This window comes from Lynx rufus, unplaced genomic scaffold (genome assembly GCF_022079265.1).
Source record: "Lynx rufus isolate CCGP_SWC_20201006 ecotype Redwood Valley unplaced genomic scaffold, mLynRuf1.p SCAF_2, whole genome shotgun sequence".
NCBI classification, from domain to species: domain Eukaryota; kingdom Metazoa; phylum Chordata; class Mammalia; order Carnivora; family Felidae; genus Lynx; species Lynx rufus.
The window spans coordinates 207,457,803-207,469,326 of NW_025814834.1; the positions used below are offsets into that span (position 1 = coordinate 207,457,803).

General features: G+C 51.5%; 1 protein-coding gene across 1 annotated transcript in view; it reads left to right on the forward strand.

The window, feature by feature from the left end:
* The window catches only part of KIF17 (kinesin family member 17), a 47,993-nt gene extending 37,776 nt beyond the window's left edge, over nucleotides 1-10,217 (forward strand). The window contains exons 11-14 of the mRNA XM_047085904.1: nucleotides 3,914-4,172; nucleotides 5,417-5,487; nucleotides 8,385-8,502; nucleotides 9,422-10,217. Coding sequence (XP_046941860.1) covers nucleotides 3,914-4,172; nucleotides 5,417-5,487; nucleotides 8,385-8,502; nucleotides 9,422-9,600 — 627 coding nt within the window. The 3' untranslated portion in view covers nucleotides 9,601-10,217. The remainder of the gene's footprint in view (nucleotides 1-3,913; nucleotides 4,173-5,416; nucleotides 5,488-8,384; nucleotides 8,503-9,421) is intronic.
* Nucleotides 10,218-11,524: the final 1,307 nt, after the last annotated feature.

Genomic DNA, 11,524 nt, shown 5'->3' on the forward strand with positions numbered 1-11,524 from the left:
AAATCCCAAGCAGGCTCCGTGCTGTCAGTGCAGAGCCTGATGAGGGGCTCGAACCCACAAACTGCAAGATCATGACCTGAGCCGAAATCAAGAGTCGGATGCTTAATGGAATGAGTCATCCAGGCGCCCCACTTTTGTTTTTTAATAGAAGCAAATACGTGTGTGTGGGTACAAATCTGCTGTGCATACATGTACATGCCGTCCCTCTTCTTAGAAAAAGTAGGTACAAACACGCTTTCCTCCGCCTCGTCTTTTTCACATGATGATCCATCCTGGAGGTCCCTCGGCAGCGGCATCTAGAAATATGCCATTCCTTTTTACTGCTGGGTGCTGCTCCACTGTGAGGGCGTGTCATTGTTTATTCCAGCAGCCCTCTCTCTCTCTTTCTCTCTCTCTCTCTTTTTTACGATGTTTATGTATTTTTGAGACACACACACACACACAGAATCTGAAACAGGCTCCAGACTCTGAGCTGTCAGCACAGAGCCCAGCGTGGGGCTCGAACCCACCAACTGTGAGATCACGACCCGAGCTGAAGCCGGATACTTAACCGACTGAGCCACCCAGGCGCCCCTCCAGCAGCCCTCTCTTGATGGACATTTGGATTGTTTTCTATCTTTTGCCAGGGAAAAGTGCTGTGTAGTGAATAACTTGTGCACACTGCTTTTGTATTTAGGGTAGGTATACATTGGAATCGATTCCTCCAGCTGGACGGAGAGGAAAGCATATGGGACTTTGGTAGCTTCTGCCAACTTCTCCTCCCTGAGGGTGAATCCCTTTGCGTTTCCACTAGTCCGTACCAGTGCGCTTTCTCACAGCCTCAGCAATGTGCCTTTTGCTTACTGTTGAGCAAGGCTGAGCCATTCCTTGCTATGTTTTAGGGAGGGCTGCAGTTCTCCCCCTCTGAACTGGGCTCGCTTTATGTATGTATGTATGTATGTATGTATGTATGTATGTATGTATTTGATATAATGTATTGTCAAATTGGCTTCCATACAACACCCAGTGCTCATCCCAAGTCTTTTGACCCCTTTTCCTTAAGGATCCTGCTTCCTTTCCTTCTCCGCTTGTAGAAGCTCTTTACAGCAGGAGTATTGTAATTTATATTACGGATATTCATATTCCTTGGTCGGTCGCCAATTTCTTCCTCTGTGATGTAAGGTAGAAAGATTTCTGTTCCAATTTCATTTGTCTTTTTACTATGCTTTATGGTATTTTTGCCACGCAAAAGTTTTTTTTTTAAGTTTTACTTTGTCAAATTAATTGACTTTTTATGGGGCGCCTGGGTGGCTTAGTCGGTGAAGCGTCCAACTTTGACTCAGGTCATGATCTCGTGCTTTAGGAGTTAGGGCCCCGCGTCAGGCTCTGTGCTGACAGCTCAGAGCCTGGAGCCTGCTTCAGATTCTGTGTCTCCCTCTCTCTCTGCCCCTTCTCTGCTCATGCTCTGTCTCTCTCTGTCTCAAAAATAAATGAAAACATTAAAAAAAAATGAAGAGAAACAAAGAAAAAATTGGTGGAACTTTTGGCAGAATCATGTTATATTTATAAATTAGCTTGAGAGTATTGGTATGTTTATGAGTTTGGATTTTCACATCCAGGAACACGGTATATCTTCTGTTAGTTCAGATCAATTTTTATGTCACTCAGGAGTGTTTTATAAATTTCCTCACATAGGTTTTGAACATAATCTTGTTAATTTCACACCTAGATATTTTCTTGTATTTGCTTTCCTCTGTGGGGTATCCTCTCCCATTACATCTTCTCACTGGATTTTATTTGTAAAGTGAAGACTAGGGCTTTAAAAAGTATCTTTAAAAAGTCATGTGAACTAGAAGGGAACACCTCTTAATTCATTCTATAGGTCCACTATCACCTGATAACAAAACCATAGAAAGACATAACAAGAAAACTACAGACTAATATTTCTTATAAATATAGAGACAGAATGCTCCACAAAATTCTAGCAAACCAAATCCAACAACATGTACAAAGACTGTACATCATGCCAAAGTAGGATTTATCCTAGGAATGCAAGGTTAGTTTGGTATCCAAAAATCAATTAATGCAATATACCATATCAATAGAATAAAAGACAAAACCCATATGATCATCTTAGTAGATGCAGAAAAAGCATTTGAAAAAACCAACATCTGTTATGATAAAAACACTCAGGAAACTAGAACTAGAAGGAAACTTCTTTATTCTGATAAAGGGCACCTATGAAAAATCCACAGAAAACATCATACTCAATGGTGAAAGACTTAATGCTTTCCTCCTAAGATGACAAAGAAGACAAGGGTGTCTGTTGTCAGCACTTCTATTTCACAGTAGGTTGAAGGTTCTAGCTAGGTCATTTAGGCAAGAAAGTGATTTAAAAGGCATTGAGTTTGGAAGGGAATAGGTACAAGGATTTCTATGTGCAGATGACATCATCTTATGTAGAAAATCCTAAGGAATCCACTAAAAAAAAAAAAAAACTACTTCAGCAAGGTTGCAGGATACAAGATTAATAAGCAAAAAGCAATTATATTTCTACATACTCTCAATGAACAACCTGCAAATAAAATTAACAAAACAATTCCATTTATAACACATCAAAAAGAATAAACTACTTAGGAATAAATGTAACAAAAGAAGGGTAAAACTATATGCCAAAAATTAGAAAACACTGCTGAAGGAAATTAAGAATACCTAAATAAATGGAAAGACATCCCACGTTCATGGATTGGAACACGGATTTAATATATTTTTGAAGTTTATTTATTTATTTATTTTGAGAGGGAGAGAGAGAGAGCACATGTGAGTGGGGAGCAGGGGAGGGGCAGAGAGAGAGAGAGAAGGGGAGAGAGAGAATCCCAAGCAGGTTCTGCACTGCCAGTGCAGAGCCTGATGCAGGGTTCGAACCCATGAACTGTGAGATCATGGCCGGAGCAGAAATCAAGAATCAGATGCTTAACCAACTGAGCCACCCAGGTGCCTCAAGAAATGGAGCATTAATTGCCCACCTGTGTCCTGCCAGCTATCCTCTGCTTTCAACTGGTTACATGTGATGACCATTCCCATGAATTTGAAACATCCTCCTTCACTAATCGAACTGTACCTGATCTTTAAGGAAACAGACTGTGCACCCAGGAATCTTGGGGCTCAGGGAGAGCATGGTTACAGTTGCAGCTGGGAGTCACCTGTGACCAGGGCAGATCACAAAAGTCTAGAATCCATGGTCAAATCAGGATGGGTCTGACTCTTAAGCCAATGTCTGTCACGTCGTAACTTGACTGTGAGCACTGAGTCTGAGAGTTTACGGCTCTGCTCCCCTTAGGAAAAGGATTTATACAAGTCTCTGAGACTTTTTAAGAAGTGGTGACTCCGCAGTGTTATGTGTGGAGCCTTCTAAGAGGCTCCTAGATAAAATATGTTTGTGTCGGGGCGCCTGGGTGGCGCAGTCGGTTAAGCGTCCGACTTCAGCCAGGTCACGATCTCACGGTCCGTGAGTTCGAGCCCCGCGTCGGGCTCTGGGCTGATGGCTCAGAGCCTGGAGCCTGTTTCGGATTCTGTGTCTCCCTCTCTCTCTGCCCCTCCCCCGTTCATGCTCTGTCTCTCTCTGTCCCAAAAATAAATAAAACGTTGAAAAAAAAAAATTAAAAAAAAAAATATGTTTGTGTGGGGTCGTCTCCGAGGGCTGGCATGGGGGGGCGGGGCTAAGGAGCAAGTTCTTTTCCTGTTTTCTTTAGGGCTGTGGACACAGTAGGTGCTCGTTTAGTGCTGGTGGACAGACGGGAGGCGGGCGCGGGTGGATGAGCGGATCGGCGAACACATGACGGGTGGCCGGATGAAGGCTTGGGCAGTGGGTGCCGAGGGTGGATAAAAGGGCTTGCTGTCTTCCCTCCTCGAGATCATCACCCCCTGCTTTCAGCTTCGGGCGGCGGAGGTGGAAATCAAGGACCTGCAGTCGGAGTTCGAGCTGGAAAAGATCGATTACCTGGCCACCATCCGCCGGCAGGAGCGGGACTCCATGCTCCTCCAGCAGCTCCTGGAGCAGGTGCAGCCTCTCATCCGCCGCGACTGCAACTACAGCAACCTGGAGAAGATCCGGCGCGAGTCCTGCTGGGATGAGGACAACGGCTTCTGGAAGATCCCTGAGCCCATCATCGTAAAAACCAGCCTCCCAGTAGGTCAGGCGCTTGGCCGTCCCCTCGCTCCTCCCCACGGTTTGCCCTCCTGCAGGCTGACCCGGAGCCCGGGCTCCCGCCCTGCTGGCTGTGGGCGCAGCAGGCCCGGGGCTCCGGGCTCCAAAGCGATGGGGGGCCTGAGGGAGAAGTCGTGTGGGTTGGAATTCGGGTTCCACCACGCCCCGTGTGACCCCTTTGGGACTCAGTGTCCTCGTCTGTGAAATGGGGATTAGTGACCGCACCTTCCGTAGACATTGCTGGGTGGCTTAACACATGTTAATGCCCATAAAACGCTTAGCGCCATGCGCGGCATGTGCCAAGTGCACCGTACGTTTTTTAAAAATGTTTATTTATTTTTGAGAGAGAGAGAAAGGATGTGAGCAGGGGAGGGGCAGAGAGAGGGAGAGACACAGAACTGGAAGTGGGCTCCAGGCTCCACACTGTCAGCACAGAGCCCGACACGGGGCTTGAACTCACGGACTGTGAGATCATGACCTGAGCTGGAGTCGGAGGCTTAACCGACTGAGCCACCCAGGCGCCCCCGTGGTACATTCTACCACTGTCATGATTGTCCCCCAGCATTATCCCCCAGCAACCCCATGGAGGACAAAGATTTTACATTTCGGGAGATGGAATCTCAGAGTGAGTGACTTAGCCAGAGTCCAGGCAGAGCAGGGAGTTGTAGGACCGGGCCGTTCAGAGTTCCAGGCCTGGCTCACCTTGTGCTTTTGCCACTGACTTCCTGTGGGACTTTATGAAGGTCACTGTTTGTCTCTGGGCCTTGGTCCCTGATCTTCACGAAGGAGGGGCTGGTGGTCTGGAAGGCCCCTCCACCTCCGATGAGTCTGGGAGCACTTAGGGAGCAGTAGCGTCTTATGTCCCCTGGGGACCCCAGCGGGCCTCCTCCGCCGTCAAGAGAATGTTCGTTTAGGTCCCGCATCCCTGATGTTTATGGATGGCACTGACGCTACCCCTGCCCAAAGGCCAGCCAGCTCCACTTCCCGGGGTTCCCCCTGCCCCCACCAGCCTGCTGTGCTGTTAGAAGCAGGGGAGTGGCTGCTTTGACATCTGAGCCCTCCCATTGTCTGTTTCCCAAAGTCATCCCTTGGTTCGGGCTGGGAATGGTACTCCCCTGGTCCCGGGCCTGAGCCAGGCCTGACCTGCCAGCTCGGGGACCTGTTGCCACCCACCCTGTCCCTCTGGCACTCAGACCAGGCAGCAGTGACTTCGGCTTTTGTTTCTCATAGCAGTTCCAACAGGGCCGCAGAACAAGGTTGTCCGCAAAACCTCTGCCGCAGACAACGGTGAAGCAGGCATGGTAAGGCCTCTGTGAGAGGGGGCGAGGCGTGGGGAGCGGGCGGGGCTTCGTCCCCACCGTGCAGTGGGTGAGCGTTACTATAGGGCACTGGGCTGCTTCTTTGGTCCTTGGATCTGGTATCATCACTGGATTGTAGAACTTGTTGCTGATCTTGACCTTGTGTCCAGGTTAACTGTTCCATTGGTATATGTTCAGTACCACGTACATATCTTTGATTTAAACCTTTGGTACATGCATCTCAGTCACTTTGTGGCCGAGGTGGAGAAACTGCTTATGGAAGAGAAATCCATTGGTTTGAGAATCGGCGAGTCCATGAATTTCTTTTTCCTTTTTTTTTTTTAAATGTTTATTTATTTTTGAGAGAGAGAGAGAGAGAGAGAGAGAGACAGAGCATGAGCGGGGGAGAGGCAGAGAGAGACGGAGACACAAAATCTGAAACAGGCTCCAGGCTCTGAGCGGTCAGCACAGAGCCTGACGCGGGGCTCGAACTCGCGAGCTGTGAGATCATGACCTGAGCCGAAGTCGGACGCTCAACCGACTGAACCACCCAGGTGCCCCTAGACCATGAGGTTCTTTTTTCTCTTTTAATTTTTTTTCAAAGTTTATTTAATTTTGCGAGAGAGGGAGACACAGAATCCAAAGCAGCTCCAGGCTCCAAACTGTCAGCACAGATCCTGACAAGGGACTCGAACGGTGAGATCATGACCTGAGCCGAAGTCGGACACTCAACCAACTTAGCCACCCGGGCACCCCTACCATGAAGTTCTTGATCCGTGCAGGGTATTAATGTGTTGAGAGCTGCCTGTCCCAGGATTTTGCTAGAGGCTGGCAGGAGTCCTGGACCAGTGGTCAGTTCTGTCTTGCTGGTCTGACAGGGTTTGGGAAGGTCTGAGCCTTAGGACCCACTTTCCTTTCTTACCTGATGTTTTCCTGGCAGAACACCAAGGGTTGTTAATTGCCTTGCGTTGGAAAATGGTTTGCATTCACAACTGTAGATTTATTCATGCTTTTAATTTATGTTTTTGTACACAATTCTCAATTCTTTAAGAGATGACAACAAATTTTACTTTTCTACTGTCACGTGGAGAACATTAGGCCCCAGCAACATGTCACTGTGTGGGGAAAAAGTGCTGCAGTGTTAAAAAAAAAAAAAGGACCTACGCAGGAGTCTGAGCCTGGATCCTTTCTATGTAATTCTGGCGCCCAGACCCTGCACCGCCTCTGGCCCTCATTCAAAGGCCCTTATGGCCAAAGGGAAAGTAGGAGGCAGCCCCTCCTGCCGGTGAAGGACAGAAGCTTTGTCTTCAATCCCAGAGGCCAGGCAGTACATTCTGGTTCCCTGGACCGTTGCTGGTGTCTTTGGACCAAAGGGCCCTCAGGGATTTATGAAACACTAATTGGGATTCTAAAGTCACTTTATTCTCATATCTCCCACGTTTTGTAGGACAACAGAAATGTACCTCCTCAAAGCAGAGGTCAGAAGACTTCCCTGTGAAGCACCACACTTTTCTGTGTGTTTCTCCACCTCTTGGTTCTGCTTCCCTTGTTATGTTAGCTTCAGACTCAGGCAGGCTTTGGCTACGTGGCAGGAAAGGTGGCCCCTGGCGATTGGTGATCCAAGAGGAAGAGACCCAGTCTCTTACCACATCTTAACCAACACTTGTGGGAAGATTCTGATCAGTCGGCCTCGGTGAGGGGCCTGCTCTTAGACCAATGACTATGTCCAGGAAAAAAAAAATTATTAAAAAAATTTTTTTTTAATCTTTATTTATTTTTGAGAGAGAGAGAGAGACAGCATGTGAGCAGGGGAGGAGCAGAGAGAGAGGGAGACACAGAATCCAAAGCAGGCTCCAGGCTCTGAGCTGTCAGCACAGAGCCCGACACGGGGCTCGAACTCATGAACTGTAAGATCATGACCTGAGCCGAAGTCGGACACTCAACCGACTGAGCCACCCAGGCACCCCCCAAAAAAGTATTTTTAATGTTTACTTACTTTTGAGAGAGAGAGAGAGCACACACACACTAGTGGGGGAGGGGCAGAAAGACAGGGAGGCAGAGAATCCCAAGCAGGCTCCCCACTGTCAGCACAGAGCCCGACGTGGGGCTCGAACCCACGAACCGTGAGATCACGACCTGAGCTGAAGTCGGATGCTTAACTGACTGAGCCACCCAGGCGCCCCGATGTTTATTTCATTTTTGAGAGAGAGAGACAGAGTGTGAGCAGGGGGAGGGGCAGAAAGAGAGGGAGATGCAGAATCTGAAGCAGGCTCCAGGCTCTGAGCTGTCAGCACAGAGCCCGATGTGGGGCTCGAACCCACGAACCGCAAGATCATGACCTGAGCCGAAGTCGGACGCTTGACTGAATGAGCCACCCAGGTGCCCCTGGAAGATGTATTTCTGTGACTGGTTCAGTCTGGGTCACATGCCCAGTTGTGCAGCAGGGGGGTGGACGAGAGGGAGCGGTGGTATTAGGGCGCTATGAATGATCGCCTCAGCAGGACCATGCCAAAGGGGAGAAGGGTAGTCCCTGAAGGAAGAGATTCAGGCTGAGGAAAACAAGTCCACTATAGTGGTGACAAATCACAGTCCTTGATGATAAGAGGTTGGGACCATGGGCTGAGTACTGTATTTATTACCTGTTCTGTGAATGTGCCGAGACGGGTTGGGGCTATGGCACTGCCCTTGCCCCTGACGGAGAACAAGGCACTTCCCATACCAAGGAAGGGGGGTCGGGTAGCTCTGGCTGGAGCTGTGGCTCTCCTGGCCTGAGCTGCCTGGACCCCACCCCAGGAGTGTGGGCAGTGAGGCTCAGGGCAGCCCCCAGCCCCCCGGGCCTGCAGAGGTAAGAACTATACAAACAAGGGATCTTGACCCACGAGGATCTGGAATCTCGGCAGGAGGAAGACCGCTACAAGCTGATGCTCAGTCGCAGCGACAGTGAAAACATTGCCAGTAACTACTTCCGGTCCAAGCGAGCCAGCCAGATCCTCAGCACGGATCTCATGAAGAGCCTCGGTGAGTGCCCTGCCCACCTCCTGTCCTCCAGCCGCTCCCCGAGAGAGCCCTTCCTGGTCCTCTGCCGACTGGGAGTCGCGTGATGGGTGGAGTGGCGTCAGGCCCGGGTTAAAAACCCCTTCCCATCTCTGAGCCTCAGTTTCCTGAGCTGTGCACTGAGTTGGGTATACCTACTTCTCGGGGCTTAGGTGAAATGAGGTGGGCGAGCAGCCCAGCCCCAGGCCTGGCACGTAGTACGTGCTCAACGCACAGCCTCCCTCTTCCTGTCCCCCTCCATCTCTCGGCGGACTGCTGCCATGTTTGGTGCCTCCCCCGATGCCCAGCAGGCCTGTGACACGCGGCTCGGTGCCCTGGCACGTGTCACACGGGTCTGGCTCAGCTGCTTACTGGCTTCTGCAGATGCCGGTGTGGTGGCTTTCTCCCATTGAGCCAAAGGGGGCAGGCAGGGCCACCGAGGTGAAACACTTTTAAAAGCAAGAATCGCAAATCACTTCGTTCTTTCATTTCTAAAACCAAAATCAAAGACCACAGAGTTTCTGATAAAATATCAATGAAAAGCAAATCTCAGTCCTACGCTGAGACTACTGAAGAGGTGGAGTCCAGCAGAGTTGAGGAACAGGAGGGGAAAATGGCACAGGAGACAAATGAACATCAGTTGAGGACCCGGCATTGTGTCCATGTTGCAGATGAGGAAACCGAGGCTCTGGGAGAAGTCGCTCCCCAAAGTTGGGCTCTGAACACAGGCTTGTCTGGCTCGAGTCCCAGGCTGCCTCGGTCTGAGCCTTTAAAACTCTACACTCCTGGTCCAGAGCCTTTCGGGGGCCCAGCTGTGGGACCAGGCCTCCGGCCGGGTGGAGCGGGCAGGGCTCCCCCTCTCCGTACCCCTGGCTTACCTGCTCCTCTGCCCCCTTCTCCACAGCGCATCACAGCTCTCCCCCCGGCCTCAGCTCCCCACTCAACACCACCGCGGCCATCATGCCCACCCAGGCCCCCGAAATGCCCCAGCCCCGGCCCTTCCGCCTCGAGTCCCTCGACATCCCCTTCACCAAGGTCAAGCGTAAGAAAAGCAAAAGCAGCTTCGGCAGTGAGCCTCTGTGAACTTGGCCTCCTGCTGCTGCCCTGCCTTTGAGCTTCCTGGAGACTGCCAGGCCCTCCCAGGGCAGCCCCAGCCAGGCCTCCTCCCACCTGCCCCCACGGTGTCCGGGAGCCCAGGGGGCCCCTTGCCCTGGGAAGAGCTTTCCCTTCCCTGTTACCCAGAGAGCCTCCTCTGCCCAGACCGTGAGCACTTGGGAGGCTGGGCCACCCCCGCAGAGGTGCGCTCGGGCTGTCCACGCCTCGCCAGTGTTCCACCTGCCACAGCCTGCCAGTGTTCCTCCGTGCCTCGATGGGCTCAGAAACCTCAAGGCTTTCACCAGCAGCCCCGACAGAGTGGGGAGCCACTTCCGCATGGATCAAGGACAGCGTGTTGGAGATGGACGATGGTGCCTCCTCCCCTTGCCTTCCTGGGGGGAAGCTGGGCAGCATGGGCACGGGAGTCCTGGGACAGCTGTGCCACGCTGCCCTCTCCCGGCCGGTCTGTGGCCTAGAGGACGCTGCCCCCGCATGAAGCTGCCCCAATAAACTGCCTTTTACCGATGAGCTCCCCTTCCCCGACCCTCTGACAGTGTCACCGGGGCCCCTCCTGCCACTGCGGCCTGGCCTTCACCGGGAAGCTCTTTCTGGAGCAGGGTTTCTTTCTTTTTAAAAAAAATTTTTTTTTAAGTTTATTTATTTTAAATTTTTTTCAACTTTTTAAATTTATTTTTGGGACAGAGAGAGACAGAGCATGAACGGGGGAGGGGCAGAGAGAGAGGGAGACACAGAATCGGAAACAGGCTCCAGGCTCCGAGCCATCAGCCCAGAGCCTGACGCGGGGCTCGAACTCACGGACCGCGAGATCGTGACCTGGCTGAAGTCGGACGCTTAACCGACTGCGCCACCCAGGCACCCCTATTTATTTATTTTTGAGAGAGAGAGTGAGCAGGGGAGAGGCAGAGAGAATCCCAAGCAGGCTCCACACTGTCAGTGCAGAGCCTGACGTGGGGCTCAAACTCACTGGGAGCTGCGAGATCACGACCTGAGCCGAAATCAGGGGTCAGACGCTTAACCAACTGAGCCACCCAGGTGCCCCTGGAGCAGGGTTTCTTAACTACCTGATGCCTTTAAAACAAACGGGCTCCAGGGCTTCTGCAACTCTCCGCACTCATGAGTACAAGCACATTTTTCTGGGGAGAGCATCCGAACTGTCATTAGAGTCTCAGAGGATCCTGGCTCGGGAGAGCAGAGACCTTGTTTCGGAAACCAGAGGTGGTGTCTTGCCGAAACCCAGAAGAAGGCCACGTTCTGACAGTCCTCAGGGGCTGTGCTGGAACCGGATGCCCTGACATGGCCAGAAATGAACCCAGGCCGGCCCAGTGGCTGAGGATACATCCCTCCCTTTGCTCATTGTATCCCAGGCCTGCCCTGCGGGAGGGCCCCACAATCTCAGGGAAGAGTCTTGGCTTTGGGTTGAAGATGGGCCTCACTGCACTCTGGGCCCCATCTGTGAGAGGGGGAACACCTGCCTCCCAGGGGTATCGTGAAGGTTAAATGAGATCACGTGTGATGTTCCCGGTACATAGCAGGTGCTCTGCGTTAGTCCCCCTCGTTCGTTCTCCTCCATATTTTGCATTAATTAGTGTGGTGGGTCCCACAAGCCACGTGCCTGGGCGAAGGAGCTCATGCCCTGGAGAAGCTGGGGTGGAAGGTGCTCTGGTAACCGGAGATGAGTTTAACCAGAGGCAGGCTGCAGTACACCATCGAGAGGAGGAAAGGTCAGGGCTTTATGGGGGAAAAAGCGTCCTTTGTGAGGGGTGGAGCTACCATAAAAGACGCAGAAGATCCTGGGAGGCTTAAGAAGGGAAAGGCCGGGGTGGGAGTGGTTGCCGTGTGCGCAAAGGCGAGTGGGGAAGCTGAGTGTGTTAAAGGCTGGAGACTTACCGCA